At 43.0% G+C, this 22,575-nt stretch overlaps 1 protein-coding gene across 9 annotated transcripts in view; it reads right to left on the bottom strand.

Moving 5' to 3' along the window:
* The window catches only part of LOC106583093 (cadherin EGF LAG seven-pass G-type receptor 2), a 92,523-nt gene that overhangs the window by 43,172 nt on the left and 26,776 nt on the right, over positions 1-22,575 (bottom strand). For 8 of the 9 annotated variants that reach the window (XM_045705214.1, XM_045705215.1, XM_014166900.2 and 5 more), the window contains exon 2: positions 12,322-13,029. The exons of the other annotated variant lie outside the window; for it this stretch is intronic. In XM_045705214.1, coding sequence (XP_045561170.1) covers positions 12,322-13,029 — 708 coding nt within the window. The remainder of the gene's footprint in view (positions 1-12,321; positions 13,030-22,575) is intronic. 9 annotated transcript variants of the gene reach the window in all.

The following is a 22,575-nucleotide window of genomic DNA, read 5'->3' as shown; positions in this document are numbered from 1 at the left end:
CGCTCGGTTATAGGGAGGAGGAGATGCTCTGCTGTTGTGAGTCCACACACAATTGGCAAGCCAAATTACCAGTCTCCGTAATAACCGTTTGAATAGCAAGAAAAATCTAAAACATCTCCTTTCCTCCACTCCTGACTGCATGTGATGCCATAGAAATATAATGAATAGAACGGGCACCCCATTCAAATCAATGATGGCATAATGATTGGACTGGTGGCCCTATAAATTCCGCAATGCGGAGAATACAGACAGAATCATGGAATCCAGACATGAAACGGAATTCAACAATACCGGCATAAAAAAATGTACTGAACTTAGTAGGAAATCAAATAAATGTATTGAACTTATTCGAAAATACAGTGCCTTCAGAAAGTACTCACACCCCTTGACTTTTTCCACATTTTGTTGCGTTACAACCTGAACTGTTGGAATTTTCACTTGAGAAATACTGCACCAGACACCTTTGTCAGGGGTAAAATACTGCGACTAAGATCTCTTTGACAAAACATTTAAATGAATTAAACATTTCTTGAGTTATCTTAGATTCATTTCAGAGGAAGAGTATACTGGCTACGGCGTCTCAGATGGACAAACAGTACTATTGCAGCCTTTTTTTTTTTTTTCTAAGGGAGTATGCGAGCTCACCCATTCGGTTCGCCGAAGCATGTGCAAGGTTTAACACTCACACAGATGGGTCTCCAGATGCCTCGTCTCCAACCACCACACATCAAAACTGAGTTGACAAGGCATTCAGATTTTTTGTTAAATTCGCTTCTGTCCAGAAATCCCAAACATAATTTTCTATGCAACAAAGAACAAAAAAACACGTCTCTTCCATAATTAATCTTCAGCTCTAACAGACTGAGGAGAGAGAGCTGCTGATCAAACAATAGCTAATTATCACGGGAGATGAGAATCACCAGTAGAATAGGCTAGTACACAGACACCATTCACAGCCCTCAGCTGGCACTGTACATCTCTACTGATCTTTATATAATCTACATGTTGTGACAACAGAGTCTATGATCACTATGACTGGTTCATAGTATCGTAAAGATTTGTGTAATTGTTAAGCTGATGCTTTTAAAACAACGTGTGTGAATGCGCAGGGGGATTAAACGCTGTGCTGTAACCAACTCCTCCTGCTGAGACACTTCTACAAACCTGGAAAGGGTGTTTCTGTAACTTCAGGTAACTGAAACGTATGGTCTCCTCTCCTAAATGAAACAGAATGGTAGAGTCCTCATATCGGCACAGTCTCTGCTGAAGGCATAAAGGAAGGGAGTTAAAGGGAACTCAACACTGGGTCGACACACTCAACAGGGCTTATTTAATAGCAAACATACTGAGTCTGCTGTGAGGATACACTTGACATGTACACTGAGTGTACAAAACATTAAAGACACCTTCCTAATATTGAGTTGGATTTAAAAAGGTGACATCAATAAGGGATCAGCTTTCACCTGGATTCACCTGGTCAGTCTGTCATGGAAAGAGCAGGTGTCCTTAATGTTTTGTACACTCAGTATAAAATCAGGTCCATGTAGAAAACTATTCTATATCTCACCCACTGATTCCACTCAGTATAAATCAGGCCCATGTAGAAAACTATTCTATATCTCACCCACTGATTCCACTCAGTATAAATCAGGCCCATGTAGAAAACTATTCTATATCTCACCTACTGATTCCACTCAGTATAAATCAGGCCATGTAGAAAACTATTCTATATGTCACCCACTGATTCCACTCAATATAAATCAGGCCCATGTAGAAAACTATTCTATATCTCACCCACTGATTCCACTCAATATAAATCAGGCCCATGTAGAAAACTATTCTATATCTCACCCACTGATTCCACTCAGTATAAATCAGGCCCATGTAGAAAACTATTCTATATCTCACCCACTGATTACACTCAATATAAATCAGGCCCATGTAGAAAACTATTCTATATCTCACCCACTGATTCCACTCAGTATAAATCAGGTCCATGTAGAAAACTATTCTATATGTCACCCACTGATTACACTCAATATAAATCAGGCCCATGTAGAAAACTATTCTATATCTCACCCACTGATTCCACTCAGTATAAATCAGGTCCATGTAGAAAACTATTCTATATGTCACCCACTGATTACACTCAATATAAATCAGGCCCATGTAGAAAACTATTCTATATCTCACCCACTGATTCCACTCAGTATAAATCAGGTCCATGTAGAAAACTATTCTATATGTCACCCACTGATTACACTCAATATAAATCAGGCCCATGTAGAAAACTATTCTATATCTCACCCACTGATTCCACTCAGTATAAATCAGGCCCATGTAGAAAACTATTCTATATCTCACCCACTGATTCCACTCAATATAAATCAGGCCCATGTAGAAAACTATTCTATATCTCACCCACTGATTACACTCAGTATAAATCAGGTCCATGTAGAAAACTATTCTATATCTCACCCACTGATTACACTCAGTATAAATCAGGTCCATGTAGAAAACTATTCTATATCTCACCCACTGATTACACTCAGTAGTAGTGAAGGTGACAGAGTGGCATAATTGTGATCCCACTGGTCAAACCCATCATATCATAGCCCAGGTGATGCACCTGGACCAGACAACAGGTTAACATGAGGCAACAATGATGGGGCTGCTTTTAATAACTAACTAGATCAGAGGTGAGGGACTAAAACAGAGACGTTCTGTGGGATGCACTGAATAAAGCACAAAACACAATCTATGATCACGATTGCTGCCCATTCAGAGCCTGCAGCAGTCGTCGGGGTCATTTTGAAAAGTTTCCATGAGGCATTCCTACATGCTTTGATCCTTGAGTTGATTAATACGACTTCAAACACTGAATTATAAACCTCTCAGCATGTTTGTACTGTTGGCTACTGAGTAAATACACAACTGCTTGATCAAAGAAAAACAGTATACCACAACAGCCTTGTTCTGTGGAGCCTCTTTTCATGTGGGGCAGTGTGTTTCATATGGGGCATAGTGTTTCATATGGGGCAGAGTGTTTCATATGGGGCAGAGTGTGTTTAGCAATACACTATATATACAAAAGTATGTGGACACCCCTTCAAATTAGTGGATTCAGCTATTTCAGCCACACCCGTTGCTGACAGGTGTGTAAAATCGAGCACACAGCCATGCAAACTACATAGACAAACGTTGGTAGTAGAATGGCCTTACTGAAGAGCTCTGTGACTTTCAACGTGGCACCATCATAGGATGCCACCTTTCCAAAAAGATAGTTCGTCAAATTTCTACCCCGGTAGAGCTGCCCCGGTCAACTGTAAGTGCTGTTATTGTGAAGTGGAAATGTCTAGGAGCTTCATGAAATGGGTTTCCATGTCCGAGCAGCAGAACACAAGCCTAAGATCAATATGCGCAATGCCAAGCGTCGGCTGGAGTGATGTAAAGCTCGCCGCCATTGGATTCTGGAGCAGTGGAAAGGCGTTATCTGGAGTAATGAATCACACTTCACTACCTGGCAGTCTGATGGACAAATCTGGGTTTTGCGGATGCCAGGAGAACGCTACCGCCCCAATGCATAGTGCCAACTGTAAAGTTTGGTGGAGGAGGAATAATGGTCTGGGGCTGTTTTCCATGGTTCGGGCTAGGCCCCTTAAATCTTAGAGCTACAGCATACAGTGACATTGTAGACAATTCTGTGCTTCCAACTTTGTGGCAACAGTTTGAGGAAGGCCCTTTCCTGTTTCAGCATGACAATGCCCCCATGCACAAAGTGAGGTCCATACAGAAATGGTTTGTAGAAATCGGTGTGGAAGAACTTTATAGGCCTGCAAAAAGCCCTGACCTCAACTCCATCGAACACCTTTGGGATTAATTGGAACACTGACTGCGAGTCAGGCCTAATCGCCCAACATCAGTGCCCGACCTTACTAATGCTCGTGGCTGAATGGAAGCAAGTCCCTGCAGCAATGTTCCAACATCTATGGAAAGCATTCCCAGAAGAGTGGAGGCTGTTATAGCAGAAAAGTGGGGACCAACTCCAAATTAATGCCCATGATTTTGGAATGAGATGTTCGATGAGCAGGTGTTCACATACATTCGGCCATGTAGTGTAGTTTACAGTGCAGTATGAAACACTGTAAACGTAAAGGCTAAAAGTATTTTTTTTATTTTACTAGGCAAGTCAGTTAATAACAAATTCTTATTTACAATGACGGCTTACCAAAAGGCAAAAGGCCTCCTGCGGGGACGGGGGCTGGGATAAAACAAATATATACATAGGACAAAAACACACATCACGACAAGAGAGACACCACAACACTACATAACGAATGACCTAAGACAACAGCCTAGCATGGCAGCAACACATGACAACACAGCATGGTAGCAACACAACATGACAACAACACACATGGCAGCAGCAGAACATGGTAGCAGCACAAAACATGGTACAAACATTATTGGGCACAGACAACAACACCAAGGAGACGACAATACATTACGCGAAGCAGCCACAACTGCCAGGAAGAGTGTCCATGATTGAGTCTTTGAATGAAGAGATGGAGATAAAACTGTCCAGTTTGAGTGTTTGTTGCAGCTCGTTCCAGTCGCTAGCTGCAGCGAACTGAAAACACAAGCGACCCAGGGATGTGTGTGCTTTGGGGACCTTTAACAGAACGTGACTGGCAGAACGGGTGTTGTATGTGGAGGATGAGGGCTGCAGTAGGTATCTCAGATAGGGGGGAGTGAGGCCTAAGAGGGTTTTATAAATAAGCATCAACCAGTGGGTCTTGCGACTGGATGACCAGTTTACAGAGGAGTATAGAGTGCAGTGATGTGTCCTATAAGGAGCATTGGTGGCAAATCTGATGGCCGAATAGTAAAGAACATCTAGCCACTTGACAGCACCCTTACCTGCCGATCTATAAATTACATCTCCGTAATCTAGCATGGGTAGGATGGTCATCTGAATCACGGTTAGTTTGGCAGCTGGGGTGAAAGAGGAGTGATTACGATAGAGGAAACCAAATCTAGATTTAACCTTAGCCTGCATATTTGATATGTGCTGAGAGAATGACAGTGTACAGTCGAGCCATACTTCCAAGTACAATGTATGAGGTGGTGATTACCTCAAGCTCTCAACTCTCAGAGGTAGTAACCACATGACCTTTGTTTTGGAGGTGTTCAGAACAAGGTTAAGGCCAGAGAAAGCTTGTTAGACACTAAGAAAGCTTTGTTCTGGAGCGTTTAACACAAAATCCGGGGAGGGGCCAGTTTAGTATAAGACCATAATCTGCATATAAAATTTATGTGAGCACTTCCTAATGCCTGAGCTATGTTGTTGATGTACATTGAGAAGTGCGTGGGGCCTAGGATCGAGCCTTGGGGTACTCCCTTGGTGACAGGCAGTGGCTGAGACAGCAGATGTTCAGACTTTATACACTGCACTCTTTGAGGTAGTGTCTTTGAGTTCGCAAACCAAGCTAAAGACTTCTCAGAGACACCAATACTCATTAGCCGGCCCACAAGAATAGAATGGTCTACCATATCAAAAGCTTTGGCAGAGTCAATAAAAATAGCAGCACAACATTGCTTAGAATCAAGGGCAATGGTGACATCATTGAGGACCTTTAGGGTTGCAGTGACACATCCATAACCTGAGCAGAAACCAGATTGCATATCAGAGAGAATACTGTAGACATCAAGAAAGCCAGTCAGTTGATTATTGACAAGTTTTTCCAACACTTTTGAAAAACAGGGCAAAATAGAAATTGGCCTATAACAGTTAGGATCAGCTTGATCTCCCCCTTTAAATAAAGGATGCACCGTGGCTGCCTTCCAAGCAATGGGAACCTCCCCAGAGAGGAAAGACAGGTTAAAAAGGTCAGAGATAGGCTTGGCAATGATCGGGCTACAATCTTAAAGAAAAAAGGGTCTAAAGCATCTGACCTAGATGCTTTTTGGGGGTCAAGTTTAGGGAGCTCCTTTTGCACCTCGGACTCAGTGACCACCGGCAAGGAGAAACTTTGTAGCGGGGCAGGGGGAAAAGAGGGAGGAGCATCGGGGCTAGTCGCATTAGAAGGGGTGGGAGATGAGGTAATGTTGGAAGGGCAAGAAGGCATGGCTGAGTCAAATAGGAATCCTGACTTAATGAGGTGGTGATTAAAGAGCTCAGCCATGTGCTCCTTGTCAGTAACAACCACATCATCAACATTAAGGGACATGGGCAGCTGTGAGGAGTAGGGTTTATTCTCCAGGTCTTTAAACGTTTTCCAGAACTTCTTGGGGTTAGACCCACAGAGAGAGATCTGCTCCTTAAAGTAACTTACTTTGGCCTTCTGGAAGTGCACTTATTTCTCATTTGCCTGAACAAGAGCCAGTCAGCCTGAGTATGCATGTGCCAAGCCTTTCACCAAATGGAAATCTTGAGGTGGAGTAACTCTGCCAAACATTTAACCTTTATTTAACCAGGTAAGTCATTGAGAACACATTCTCTTTTACAATAACGACCTGTATGTATGCGATAGTGATGCACGGGTCAGCTGTTTGTTCACCCGCACCCAACCACAATTGCTAATAACCCATCCGTAACCGCCAGACTATGAGGCCCGCACCCGATAGGCATATGTTGTTTCGGCATATCATTTCCGACATCTTGATAAGCTATTTCTTAGTCAAGATGCAGCTTCTCTTCTGTCATTACTTATTGCCCCTTGCTCACCAGAATAACATCAGAAATTGATAGTATGAACCCTTCAATCTAGTTGACATAGGTAAAGTTTGTTTTCCTTTCCTCTTCCATTTCTGTTCCTCTCACGCAGCAAAGACGTTTAGGGACCACGGAGAAAATGCAATAACCCCAGAAAATGGGAAAGATTTCCCAGGCAAAATTAACATCAGTTTGACCGGTTATAAGGAAATAAAAAAAATCTGTTAAAACGACCCAACATGTTTTTGATACTCAGTACTTTGTTGAAGCACCTTTGGCTGTGATTACAGCCTAGAGTCTTCTTGGGTATGATGCTACAAGCTTGGCACACCTGTAAATGGAGAGTTTCTCCCATTCTTCTCTGCAGATCCTCTCAAGCTCTGTCAGGTTGGATTGGGAGCGTCGCTGCACAGCTATTTTCAGGTCTCTCCAGAGATGTTTGATCGGGTTCAAGTCCAGGCTCTGGCTGGGCCACTCAAGGACATTCAGAGACTTGTCCCGAAGCCACTCCTGCGTTGTCTTGGTTGTGTGCTTAGGGTCATTGTCCTGTTGGAAGGTGAACCTTCGCCGCAGTCTGAGGTCCTGAGCGCTCTGGAGCAGGTTTTCATCAAGGATCTCTGTACTTTGCTCTGTTCATCTTTCCCTCAATCCTGACTACTCTCCCAGTCCCTGCTGCTGAAAAACATGCCCACATCATGATTCTGCCACCACCATACTTCACAGTAGAGATGGTATAGGCCAGGTGATGAGTGGTGCCTGGTTTCTTCCAGACGTGACGCTTGCAATTTAAGCCAAAGAGTTCGATCTTGATTTTATCAGACCAGAGAATCTTGTTTCTCATGGTCTGAGAGTCCTTTAGGTGCCTTTTGGCAAACGCCAAACGGGCTGTCATGTGCCTTTTACTGAGGAGTGGCTTGCGTCTGGCCACTCTACCATAAAGGCCTGATTGGTGGAGTGCTGCAGAGATGGTTGTCCTTCTGGAAAGTTCTCCCATCTCTACAGAGGAACTCTGGAGCCCTGTCAGAGTGACCATCGGGATCTTGCTCAACCTCCCTGACCAAGACCCTTCTCCCCGATTGCTCAGTTTGGCCGGGCGGCCAGCTCTAGAAAGAGTTTTGGTGGTTCCAAACTTCTTCCATTTAAGAATGATGGAGGCCACTGTCAATACTGCAGACATTTTTTTGTACCCTTCCTCAGATCTGTGCCTCGAAACAATCCTGTCTCAGAGCTCTATGGACAATTCCTTCAACCTCGTGGATTGGTTTTTGCTCTGACATGCACTGTCAACTGTGGGTCCTTATATGCCTTTCCAAATCATGCCCAATCAATTGAATTGATGGACTCCAATAAAGTTGTAGAAACATCTCAAGGATGATAAATGGAAATAGGATGCGCTTGAGCTCAATTTCGAGTCTCAGGGTCTGAATACTAATGTAAATAAGGTATATATATTTTATTTTTTCTAAACACATGTTTTCGCTTTGTCATTATGGGGTAGTGTGTAGATTGATGAATAAGGCTGTAAAGTAACAAAATGTGGAAAAAGTCAAAGGGTCTGAATACTTTCCGAATGCACTGTATAACAGCGATGCGTTCTGCTAGAAACAAGCTGTAAAATACCCGGGAAAGACGTGACTCCGATGCATATGGGAATATCATTGTTTAGCTTTTTTGATATTCAGAGGCTGAGCTACAACCTTCTATAGTTGAGATAATGTTTTTTACTTTGCAAGTAAACTAATTCCCTAACGACAGATAAAACTAATGAAAGAATAACCTCAATGTAGGCTATAGATATGAATTGTACAAGAAACAAGAATGATACATTTACGTTTTTATTATGTATTATTTTCTCTTAATTTAACCCGCTTGATCCCCACTCTCCTATCATTCACACAATATTTCATGACCCTAAACCCACCTACGGGGACGGCGGGTTATGAGTTAACCCGCGCATCATTCAAATGCAAGTGTTTTCTGTCCATTTGTTCTGTTTCCAGACTGAGTCAGCCAGACTTAATCATTCGCTCTGCCCTTCACAACGTGAGTAAAATGGATGGCTGCTCTGCTCTGTTATTTTTCTCGCTTCCATCATACTGCCATCTGGACCCGCCCACGGAACCCAACACACACACACACACACTTACCTACCCACCCAAATGGAGCAGGCAATTCAGCATCTACACACACACACACACACACACACACTCCCTCTGACACACACACACCCAAAAACAACTCCCTCAAACACGCACACCAGCCAATTGAGCCCACACACACTCTCGGCACAGCGGGACAGTGTCAAATCCAACTGTAAGTCATGTTGAACAGCAGGAGCTGTAGTTTCCATCCAGGACAAACCCATCAACTCAGCCCCGTCTTGGAGAGGAGACAGGTTGACTGCTCTCTCAGCCTTGTTTCAGCAAATATTAGAGCAAGCCTGAAAGCGTGATACATACATCATAAATCATCAGCTAACACAATTGTACTGCATGTCTGGATCTGTATGCATGTCTGGATACCCGGCAGGCAGGCCCAGTAGATTGATTTGACCTGAGCTGGGCCGTACAGTCCTGATCTAAGTGCAATTGATGAGGATCCCTCTGCTCCTCCTACACCCGACTAACAAGACACACACCACGAACCATCGTCCTCCACAGTTCAGCTTTCACACATCCACTGCGGTACATGAGAAAGAATGGTGCTCAACCTGAACCTCAGTAACTAAGCCTACACAACCAATCACTCACACATACCCACTCACTAGCACAACATGTTATGGTCACCCACACTTGTGACCAAGTCTTGCCAAGATTTGAACCACACAACAGAGTATGGTTGTAAACTGTACACAAAGTTTACTTAATTGCGCTAGCCTACTGGCGTAGAAGTATTAACACTGATGTACTTGTATATATAACCTATTTTCTCTGTATATATCAATGATGTCGTTCTTGCTGCGGGTGATTCCTAGATCCACCTCTACGCAGACGACACCATTCTGTATACATCTGACCATTCTTTGGATACTGTGTTAACAAATCTCCAAACGCTTCAATGCCATACAACACTCCTTCCGTGGCCTCCAACTGCATTTAAATCCTAGTAAAACTAAATGCATGCTTTTCAACCGATCGCTGCCCGCACCCGCCCGCCCAACTAGCATCACTACTCCGGACAGTTCTGACTTAGAATATGTGGACAACTATAAATACCTAGGTGTCTGGCTAGACTGTAAACTCTCCTTCCAGACTCACATTAAGCATCTCTAATCCAAAATTAAATCTAGAATCGGCTTCCTATTTCGCAGCAAAGCCTCCTTCACTCACGCTGCCAAACTTAACCTCATAAAACTGACTATCCTACTGATCCTCGACTTCGGCGATGTCATTTACAAAATAGCCTCCAACACTACTCAGCAAACTGGATGTAGTCTATCACAGTGCCATCCGTTTTGTCACCAAAGCCCCATATACTACCCACCACTGCGACCTGTATGCTCTCTTCGGCTGGCCCAAGCTACATATTCGTCACCAGACCCACTGGCTCCAGGTGATCTATAAGTCTTTGCTAGGTAAAGCACGCGCTCCTGCAGGTATATCTCACTGGTCATCCCCAAAGCCAATTCCTCCTTTGGCCGCCTTTCCTTCCAGTTCTCTGCTGCCAGTGACTGGAACGAATTGCAAAAACAAACATTTTTTTTTTTTTTATTATTTTTTTTTTTTTAAATCGCTGAAGTTGGAGACATATCTCCCTCACTAACTTTAAGCATCAGCTATCTGAGCAACTAACCGATCGCTGCAGCTGTACACAGCCCATCCAACTACCTACCTCATCCATATTGTTTTTATTTACTTTTGTTTTTGCTCTTTTTCACACCAGTATTTCTACTTGCACATCATCATCTGCACATCTATCACTCCCGTGTTAATTTGCTAAACTGTAATTACTTCGCTACTATGGACTATTTATGCCATTTGCACACACTGTATATAGATTTCTCTATTGTTTTATTGACTGTATGTTTGTTTATCCCATGTGTAACTCTTGTTTTTGTCGCACTGCTTTGCTTTATCTTGGCCAGGTCACAGTTGTAAATGAGAACATGTTCTCAACTGGCCTACCTGGTTAAATAAAGGTGAAATAAAAAACTTTAATGAAAAACCAGAAAAGATGAATCCATCTTTATAGAAAGGAGCGAGAATCCACATTTCATTATCTAACTAGAGCAGCAGTTAACTTCAAAGAACATACTGTATGTACCATAGGGAGAGAGCAGGGCTCGGGTGAAATTAAATTAACTCTCATACAACCCCACAACCCTTTGATAAACAGAGGGAAAAGAATCTGGTATTTGTTCATATTAGCATATGTTCATTCCCTTCCCTTTCTCTCATTCTACAACTCTCAACTTAAGCAGAGAGAAAGCAGATCCTCTGATATTTTCAGGATATGACAATATTTAGCGCAGTGTGTGCATAATCTTTCCTCCCTAAATGTGCTTTAAGTGTTAAAAAAAGAAGACTTTAAAAGGGAACCCATTTGAGATGGGGACTGAGATAGTAATGAATAACAGAGTACCACCATCTTCAAAAATGGAAGCTTTTAAAAGTTCTTCCTTTCCACCATTCCTCAGAGCCCACCGCCTTTACACAGTATGTTTAGTTACACTTTATCCATCCCAGCTATTTTTTACCAGGGGGCATTGTTACAGGCAGGAGACACTCTCCCTCTTTCAATCTGTAACCATCCATAATTCAGCACCTCCTTCCATTATTCCTCTCAGAGCTACTCTGCTGCTGACCGGCCAAATTGCTATTGTTTTCCCCATTCAGAGACACTCATCACTGTAATGCTACAAGATAGACCCCAGGAAGGCAATACCACACTCTGGTTCATCATGGACCTGGCTATTCTTCATAGCACTCACATCGTAAGACCCTGTTAGCTCAACCAAGACAGAATGTGATGGTGATCCAGACTTCCTCCCACACACACACTTCCTTTCTGCAAGTTCATAATCTCTCATTGATCCCTGCTGGATTGAGATATATGTTTTTTTTTTACTTGTCAACTCACACACAGACTGCCCTTTTCATTCTCTCAGACAGACAATGGGGAAGGGTAGGAAGCATGAACAGTTAACAGGCTGGCTCATGTTTAATGTAGTCCCGCCTCATTGGTCCAGGGATGATTCAAATCAATAAGTCATCACACTGCCTTTGTCCAGCTGAACGGGTGTCATTACTGTATAGGCCCTTAGCCATGCTGTAACGTCAATACATAGACCGGAGGGTAGGACGGAATGAATGAATGAAATAATTAATTAAGAAGATTGATTACATCCATAGAATTTCCAATGGGACATTAGACATTAAAATGTACTTTATGGCCACTTAGTGAGAATATGAAACAACGTTATTCTTGCAGTTGCGTCTGACGGGTATGAGGCCATTCACTATAAACACAGGACATGCTGCACACACATTCAAAATCATCTTTTGGGATTTTATAATGGTTTGCTTTTTGTGACACGTACGTCATCTACGAACTGAAATAGCTTCATTTATTATTCAACATCAAATCAAGAGAGAGAGGTCATTTACCTGTATAGTCATCGAGGCACTCGCAGGTGTAGCCTCCCTCTCTGCTGCGACATAGGCCGTGGGTTCCACAGGGTTTGGAGTAGCACAGGTCGATCTCTGTCTCGCAGTAGTCTCCTGTGAAGCCGGTGGGGCAGCGGCAGCGCAGCCCGGCGATGGGGTGAATGGGTCGGAAAAGGATGGTGTCGGACGCCACGAATGGCGCCAGGCTGTCAAACTTCAGCACGGACACACACTTCATGTAGTTCTCGCAGGGCTCTCTCAGGCAGATGTTGTCATCGAAGGGCAGCACCTGCTGGGAGGAGATGTGGGCCAGCAGACTGCGGTTCAGGTACAACCTCTCCTGTAGCTCCTCAGAACCAAAGTACTCTGCCGCTCCATTGGCCCCTGCTGCCCCTCTGTCCACTCTTCTGTCCCCCCGGGACCCCTCTCCCCCCCCACGCGGGCCCTCCCTGGGCACGGCCACAGACAGGCTGACATTGAGGATCCGGGCGCTGACGTCTGTGTCATCCTGGATGTTGAACACTATGACGTCCTCGCGGTCTGCTGACAGCACGCAGGCCACGCCCTCCAAGAACTGGGCCAATAGCAGGGACAGGAAGTGCTCCTGGGTGGTGTTGGCCAATCGCAGCGTGATGCTGTTGGAGAGCATTTCGTCTGTGATGATGGTGACCTGGAGCAGACACTGGGCCGACACGGAGTGGATCCCATCTGACAGGAGAGACGCAGGGGGACACAGTATTAATGCTTCAAATCTGGATTTACATCACTTACAGTGCCTTCAGAAAGTTCTCACAACCCGTGACTTCTCCTGAATTTAAAATGGATTAAATTGGAGATATTTTGTCACACCACACACATCAAAGTGGAATTATGTATTTCAACATTTTTACAAATGAATTTAAAAAATGAAAAGCTGAAACGTCTTTAGTCAATAAGTATTCAACCCCTTTGGTATGGCAAGCCTAAATAAGTTGTCTAAATAAGCGTAATAAGTCACATAAGTTGCATGGACTCACTGTGTGCAATAAGTGATGCAGCCACCACAGAGTTAAAAGCAGCAAGACTGTACAGAATACAAATATTCCAAAACATGCATCCTGTTGGCAACAAGGCACTAAAGTAATACTGAAAAAAAACATGACAAAGCAATTAACATTTTGTCCTGAATACAAAAAGTTGTTTGGCGCAAATCCAATACAACACATTACTGAGGACCACTCTCCATATTTCCAAGCATTGTGGTGGCTGCATCATGTTATGGGTATGCTTGTAATAATGGGTATGGTTATGCTTGTAATAAATGGAACGGCGCTAAGCACAGGCAAAGTCCTAGAGGAAAACCTGTTTCAATCTGCTTTCCACCAGACACTGGGAGATAAACATACCTTTCAGCAGGACAATAATCTAAAACACACAAGGTCAAATATACACCGAATGTTCCCCAAGTGGTTGAGATACAGTTGACTTAAATCTACTTGAAAATCTATGGCAAGACCTGAAAATGGTTGTCTAGCAATGATCAGCAATCAATGACAGAGCCTGAAGAATTATGAAAATAATAAAAATGGGCAAATGTTGCACAATCCAGGTGTGGAATGCTCTTAGAGACTTACCCAGAAAGACTCACAGCTGTAATCGCTGCCAAAGGTGCTTCTACAAAGTATTGACTCAGGGGTGTGAGATATTTCTGTATTTAATTTTCAATACATTTGCGAACATGTTTTCACTGTCATTATGGGGTATTGTGTGTAAATGGGTGTTCTTTTTTTTAATCAATTTTGAATTCAGGCTGTAACAACAAAATGTGGAATAAATCAATGGGTATGAATATTTTCTGAAGGCACTGTATGTCTACTCATAACCCCATAATGAAAGACAACGTTTCACAATAACATAGTGCCTAGAATTCTCCTTGACTGATCACCATTCTCTAGTAGCTACCCTTTATGCAATTTTTTCACAATGCAGACATCCATCTCACTGTATCCAAAGGGTTAATAAGATGAGTAGGCTATTCAGTTGTCTGCATAATGAGCTATACACATCTGAAATGTAATTTTCCCTTCACATACAAGGATAGCTCATCCTACTCTAGACTTTACTACTGTTGTTTGAAACATCATCCCCCAGATGGAAATCCATGATCAATTCTTCCCATGGCCATGCATTCATTACCTTACATACTTCAAACCATATTGAGTGATTATTTTAGTGAGGTGATTTGCAATACTCATTCCTCTTACTGAAAACCACAATGGCAACACAGGGGAAAACTGCTTATCAGCAAACAGCTTGAGAAGTTCTGGCTGGGACACTCAAATGACTGCCCAGCGAAGAGTGAAATTATAATGAAAAGAACCCATACAGACTCATCATCAGAAATAACAAGAAACATAAAAGTGGAGTAACAGCTTTGAAAACAGACATGGGCTGAACCATATCCCAGTTAGCCATAACCTAGATCTCCATTAAAAATAGATGCCTTCAGTCTGCAAATATATTCAAAGAGCAGAACTACGTACAGTGCCTTCAGAAACGAAACATACCCCTTGACTTATTCCACTTTTTGTTGTGTTACAGCCGGAACTCAAAATTGATTAAATATATACTGCTCAAAAAAATAAAGGGAACACTTAAACAACACAATGTAACTCCAAGTCAATCACACTTCTGTGAAATCAAACTGTCCACTTAGGAAGCAACACTGATTGACAATAAATTTCACATGCTGTTGTGCAAATGGAATAGACAACAGGTGGAAATTATAGGCAATTAGCAAGACACCCCCAATAAAGGAGTGGTTCTGCAGGTGGGGACCACAGACCACTTCTCAGTTCCTATGCTTCCTGGCTGATGTTTTGGTCACTTTTGAATGCTGGCAGTGCTTTCACTCTAGTGGTAGCATGAGACGGAGTCTACAACCCACACAAGTGGCTCAGGTAGTGCAGCTCATCCAGGATGGCACATCAATGCGAGCTGTGGCAAGAAGGTTTGCTGTGTCTGTCAGCGTAGTGTCCAGAGCATGGAGGCGCTACCAGGAGACAGGCCAGTACATCAGGAGACGTGGAGGAGGCCGTAGGAGGGCAACAACCCAGCAGCAGGACTGCTACCTCCGCCTTTGTGCAAAGAAGAGCACTGCCAGAGCCCTGCAAAATGACCTCCAGCAGGCCACAAATGTGCATGTGTCTGCTCAAACGGTCAGAAACAGACTCCATGAGGGTGGTATGAGGGCCCGACGTCCACAGGTGGGGGTTGTGCTTACAGCCCAACACCGTGCAGGACGTTTGGCATTTGCCAGAGAACACCAAGATTGGCAAATTCGCCACTGGCGCCCTGTGCTCTTCACAGATGAAAGCAGGTTCACACTGAGCACATGTGACAGACGTGACAGAGTCTGGAGACGCCATTGAGAACGTTCTGCTGCCAGCAACATCCTCCAGCATGACCGGTTTGGCGGTGGGTCAGTCATGGTGTGGGGTAGCATTTCTTTGGGGGGCCGCACAGCCCTCCATGTGCTCGCCAGAGGTAGCCAGACTGCAATTAGGTACCGAGATGAGATCCTCAGACCCCTTGCGAGACCATATGCTGGTGCGGTTGGCCCTGGGTTCCTCCTAATGCAAGACAATGCTAGACCTCATGTGGCTGGAGTGTGTCAGCAGTTCCTGCAAGAGGAAGGCATTGATGCTATGGACTGGCCCGCCCGTTCCCCAGACCTGAATCCAATTGAGCACATCTGGGACATCATGTCTCGCTCCATCCACCAACGCCACGTTGCACCACAGACTGTCCAGGAGTTGGCGGATGCTTTAGTCCAGGTCTGGGAGAAGATCCCTCAGGAGACCATCCGCCACCTCATCAGGAGCATGCCCAGGCATTGTAGGGAGGTCATACAGGCACGTGGAGGCCACACACACACTACTGAGCCTCATTTTGACTTGTTTTAAGGACATTACATCAAAGTTGGATCAGCCTGTAGTGTGGTTTTCCACTTTAATTTTGAGTGTGACTCCAAATCCAGACCTCCATGGGTTGATAAATTGGATTTCCATTGATTATTTTTGTGTGATTTTGTTGTCAGCACATTCAACTATGTAAAGAAAAAAGTACTTAATAAGATTATTTCTTTCATTCAGATCTAGGATGTGTTATTTTAGTGTTCCCTTTATTTTTTTGAGCAGTGTATTTCTTTCTCACCCAGCTACACACAATACCCCATAATGACAAAGTGAAAACATGTTTTTAGAAATTTTTGCAAATTTATTGAAAATTAAATACAGAAATCTCATTTACATAAGTATTCACACCCAAGTCAATACTTTGTAGAAGCAGCATTGGCAGAGATTACAGCTGAGTCTTTCTGGATGAATCTAAGATCTTTTCACACCTGGATTGTGCAATATTTGCCCATTATTCTTTTCAAAATTCTTCAAGCTCTGTCAAATTGGTTTTTGATCATTGCTAGACAACCATTTTCAGGTCTTGCCATAGATTTTCAATTATATTTGAGCAAAAACTATAACTCAGCCACTCAGGAACATTCACGGTCTTCTTGGTAATTAACTCAAGTGTAAATTTGGCCTTGTGTTTTAGGTTACTGTCCTGCTGAAAGGTGAATGCATCTCCCAGTGTTCGTTGCAAAGCAGACCAGGTTTTCCTCTAAGACTTTGCCTGATTTTGGCTAGCTCCGTTCCGTTTATTTTTTTTATCCTGAAAAACTCCCCAGTCTTTAACGATTACAAGCATACCTATAACATGATGCAGCCACCACCATGCTTGAAAATATGGAGTGTTACTCAGTGATGTGTTGTAATTGACCCAAGCGTAACACTTTGTATTCAGGACAAAGGCTTAATTGCTTTGCCACATTTTTTGCAGTATTACTTTAGTGCCTTGTTGCAAACAGGATGGATGTTTTGGAATATTTTTATTCTGTACAGGCTTCCTTCTTTTCACTCTCTCAATGCTAGTATTGTGGAGTAACTACAATGTTGATCCATCCTCAGTTTTCTCCTATCACAGCCATTAAACTCCAACTGTTACAGGGGCGGTTTTACAGACACCTGATCCTAGACTAAATTGAAAAAGATTAAACCTGATCCTAGACTAAATTGCACTTTTAAACTGGACTAACAAATTGCATTTCTCAGACATTGCTTAAAATAGTTTGACTTGCCCTAGTCTAGATTTTAAGTCTGATTTTCAGAAGGACGGTTAGAGTTAATCTAGATCTAATTGAAGGCTTGAATAAAACCTGGCCAGAGGCAGTTTTAACTTCGGATTAGTGATTGTTGGCCCCCAGGTTGACCTTGGCAATGGAGGAAAATTGATTACCTGGACTATTTCAATGATGATCAAAGTGCACCACCAAGGCCAGACAGAAGGGCGGTTATAGACAGGGTTAACCCATTGATGAAATCATTTTCTGTATGTAAATAGAAAATGCAGCTGACATTTGTTTGCATGAGCCAAGAATTTCACCTGACTCTTTTCGGGGAAGGGCCATCCCTTCAAGTACTGATCACCGTGACGTATTTTGGCATCTGGAACCTTCCTAGTCCACAAAGTCTGCAATGCTATAGGTTAACTGAAAGACAATTATATCAAGTTCCCTGATGCTGCTGCCCAAGCCAACTACCAGGTAGAGTTCAATGAATATGGGAACTTCCCTGGAGTCATTGGCTGTATAGATGGATGTCATATTCCCATCAAGTGTACCTCTACAGCAGATGCTGAGGAGTACAGGAATCTTAAAAACTGGTTCTCAATAAATGTACAAAGTGTGCGCACTCCCAATTTGCAGTTCTCCAACGTTGTTGCACGTTGGAAAGGTGCAACTCATGACTCAAGGATTTTCCAAAACTCCTCTTTGTATGCTCAGTTTGAAGGAGGACAACATAGTGGAATCATACTTGGTTAGTGTGGGTATACACAGACCAACTTCTTGTTCACCCTCTATCTTCATTCAATAGGACCTGAGCAACAACGGTACAACCAAGCTCATACCCGCACCAGAGGTGGAGCGCATGTTTGGAATGTTTCGAATGTCTCAGAAACACATTGCGCTTTCAACCAGGAAGATGCTGCATTGTCATAATTGCAACAGCAGTGCTTCACAATTACCTCAAACAGCATGGCTGCCCAGATCCTCACATTGAAACATGAGGATGACCCAGATGTTCCCATGGTTGAGTCAGACAGTGACAGAAATGGACAAGCCTGCAGAGATGATTTTACTATGCAGCCCTTCTCACAACAAAGATAGCTCAAGTGATTGAAGCAAACAATAGCCATGGTTTTTAATTCATAAATGGAAATAAATCGGGACCCCGAACTGGTGCTGGTTGGAGAATAACATTGGTACTGCTGCTGCTTCATGTTTCTCTCCTCCTTCATAGACAAGTCAACATCAAGGATGTGCATCTTCATATCAGGCTCTTCTTTTAAATACATTAGTTTGCACACATGAAATTCCATGGCCAGGTTCTCATGCATGCTCAGCCTCTGTCTTTGTCCTCCTGCCGGGTTAGTGACAATCTTCCCTCCTGGCTGCAGCAGTTGTCCCCTCCAAGGTGATCATCTGCCTCTAGAAAATGCTTATGTTGCCTCATTAAATAACATGATTTCTTCAAGAGTTGACTTCATTACATCTTTTTTTTATGTGAGTGCAAGAGTTGACTGACAACATGACATATTCCCTGCATTATGAGTGAATCCTACCAAATGAGGATTGGAACGGTCCCCCATCTGAAGTGTCCAATATGTCACCCCTTCCAGGGGTTGCTGGCTATCAATGATCCCGGTCAACAAGTCCCCCAGCTCATCTGTCTAAGGTCTTACCAGTCTTAAAACGCTCCCTACGAGCAACGTCATATGTCTAAGGTCTTACCAGTCTTGAAACGCTCCCAACGAGCAACATCATCTGTCTAAGGTCTTACCAGTCTTGAAACGCTCCCTACGAGCAACATCATCTGTCTAAGGTCTTACCAGTCTTAAAACGCTCCCTACGAGCAACATCATCTGTCTAAGGTCTTACCAGTCTTAAAACGCTGCCTACGAGCAACATCATCTGTCTAAGGTCTTACCAGTCTTAAAACGCTCCCTACGAGCAACATCATCTGTCTAAGGTCTTACCAGTCTTAAAACGCTCCCTACGAGCAACATCATCTGTCTAAGGTAACTTATAGGTTTTTCCACAGGACCTTAGAAAGACAAGACAAAATAGAAATTATATGACTTATTATTTATGATATTATTTGTGTAACATTTCTGTCAAACAAATACATTTAGGCTCCACTGTGTTGTGTTACTCAAGAAAAATAACATTTCAAAGTGACCGATTTGTAATAGTGTGCCAACCAATACAGTATCTTACCTGAAGTTGTTGTAGCATCCTTTTGTTTACTTTTCATTTGAGTTTAATTCATTACAAATGGTAGTCCAGGCATTCTTTTTCTTGTTTTCTGTTGATGAATCATGCTGTCTGTTCTTCATAATTGGCTGATTTGACACAATTTGCTTCAAGAGGTTTTTTTTCAATGTCACTGAAATTATTTTATCTTCGTCCATTGCTTGGTTTAGGTGACTTGCTCCAATTCCACACAATGCTTATGTATCAGTGTCCCAAGCCTGTTTTTTGAAGCATCCTTAGTTCAGCACTAAGTGCACATCGTTAATCTAATCAGACTTCACAAAGATTAACTGGTTAGTCCTTACCTTAGTCTAGAACTAATTAATCTGAAGTTAAGCAACGTCTTAGACAGCCATTAAAAACAAAAAAACGGATTCATTTAATTAGAATTAGCCTAGTCCTGACTTTAATTGAAACTCTGTACGTGAAACCGCCCCTTAAAGTCACCATTGGCCTCATGGTGAAATCCCTGAGCAGTTTCCTTCCTCTCCGGCAATGGAGTTAGGAAGGCTGGTTGTATCTTTGTAGTGACTGGGTGTATTGATACACCATCCAAAGTGTCATTAAAGGTCTTCTTTTTGTATTTTTACCCATCTACCAATAGGTGCCCTTCTTTGCGAGGCATTGGAAAACCTCCCTGGGCTTTGCTGTTGAATCTGTGTTTGAAATGTATTGCTCGACTAAGGGACCTTACAGATAATTATGTCAGTGGGGTACAGAGATGAGGTAGTTTATCAACAATCATGTAAAACACCATTATTGCACACAGAGTGAGTCTATGCAACTTATGTGACTTGTTAAGCAAACCTTTACTCCTGAACTTATTTAGGTTTGCCATAACAAAGGGGTTGAATAACTAGACTTAAGACATTTCAGCTTTTCATTAATATGTAAACACTTCAAAAAGCATAATTCCACTTTGACATTATGGGGTAATGGCGTCAGTGACAAAAAAATTAAATGTATTCCATTTTAAATTCAGGCGGTAACAACAAAATGTGGAAAATGTCAAGGGGTGTGAATACTTTCCGAAGGCACTGTAATGTATCCTGTTGTTCAGAACTCCCTGACAACATGAGTTCAGGAATCATTATAAGTTAGACAGACAATCAGGCCCTCTCCGATATCATCCAACCAGACATTTGTAAGGATCTGTTGGTAGACAATAAATTAATACAAAGTATTAGTGGTGTTAATGATGTTCTCTTTTTCAGGATAATCCTGTCTCCATCTGTCTGGATCTCTTTGCAGTTTATTACTTCCATATTTGGTTTGTGAAAATCAATCAATAAACAAAAAAAGAAACCCATCCTATTCTTTCCTCAGTTCCACATTCTATATGCAGCGGTGTGTTTAAGGTCACCAGAGGTTCTATTTGTAGCATGCCGTCTCATCTCTGGCCTGTAGGCACAAAACACGCCTAATCAAATCAAACCTGTCGTGAAAACAAGCCCCAGTCTCTTCCCCCTCGATAGTAATCAATAGTCTCTTTGTCTGGGGGCTCTGGATATGGGCCAGGGAACAGAACCTCTCAGCTTAGCTCTGGTGGAGGAGGAGAAAACCAAACCAACCAACCACACAGACAAACAAACAGCCAGCAGCACTGTGGAAGCTACCGGATCCCAGGCTGGCACAAGGCATGTTTAAACACCCGGCGCCACAATGACAGCGAGTGGGAAGAGTGAGAGAGAGGAGTAGAGAAGTGAGGAGCAGAAAGGAAGGAAAACTGAGCAGCATGTTTGACAAGGCTTAAATCTTTCTGCTCCCAGTCAAGCCACTGCAGCACTGGAACCCTACAGACCCAGAGCAGAAGGAACAGGAGCTGGAGGGAGGACTGGGAAGAAGGGACACCTCTCTCAGACACACGTCGGTGTGGTCTGTGCACACAGAAAGGAACTCGCAAAGAAAGCAAATTGGTGAAGAGAATGTGTCAGAGGGACATTAAAAATGGAGAACAGTCAGAAGCTTTGGAAAAGAGGTGTGCCAAGGAGGTTCAATTTAACATTTAATCCCAGATTCCTCTGGGGAGATGAAAGGGGTGCCTTGGTGCCTCTTCCACACAGGCCTAGCTGTGTACATTGGTACACCTTGTATCAATCTTGAAATGGTAACTGCACAGTTAAACTGTCCAAGAGTTCAACTGAGCAAGCTTATACCACATCCTATCCTTCAAGTCAAATAGTGCCATCTTTATCATGACAGCACTGAGCAAATGCCAGAGAGGTCAAAGTAATTCAGCCAACTCATCCTCACAAGTGGCAATTCAAATCTTGACATTTACATCCTGAATCATATGTTACGTCAGTTAGAAGACCTTCTGCAGCTTTGATGAGTTACATAATTAGAAAAGGAGAACTTAATATTTTGGTTACGTGAGATAATTATCCTACCTCAGTCTGTATTCTAGTTGCCTATATTAATTCAGAATTCCCATGATAATATAAAGCAAGATGTGAACTCGAATAACGAGCCATGCATTTTAGGACTTTATTTGGCCATCATCACAGGCAGTCATGTAGCCACTGATTTTCAAAATGGCGAAAGAGACAGAAAAATAGGAAAACAGATCACATGAGAGAAGGTTATGCTACGTATCAGTAGAGCAGACATTCCCTTAATTATGTTCTCTGCCAAGTGGAATTCTTGGATCGAGGCTTGGGCAGAGGTCTATGACAGACAGAGACTTGGAAACAGTATGCGAGGAGAATCTGCTCTTTAAACGAAACTAGACCGTCCTTCAAAGGGGTGCCTCTGTAGAGAAGGAAGCTCTGCTTTAGGAATGGGGGTTGTTGTTGGGAAAGGGGGGGGGGCAAGTTGCCAGCTCTGGAGTGTGACCCAGAGGCCTC

Source organism: Salmo salar, chromosome ssa22 (assembly GCF_905237065.1).
Source record: "Salmo salar chromosome ssa22, Ssal_v3.1, whole genome shotgun sequence".
In the NCBI taxonomy this organism is placed as follows: domain Eukaryota; kingdom Metazoa; phylum Chordata; class Actinopteri; order Salmoniformes; family Salmonidae; genus Salmo; species Salmo salar.
Note: the sequence above shows the minus strand (reverse complement) of the source record. Positions and strands in the feature narration are given on the sequence as shown.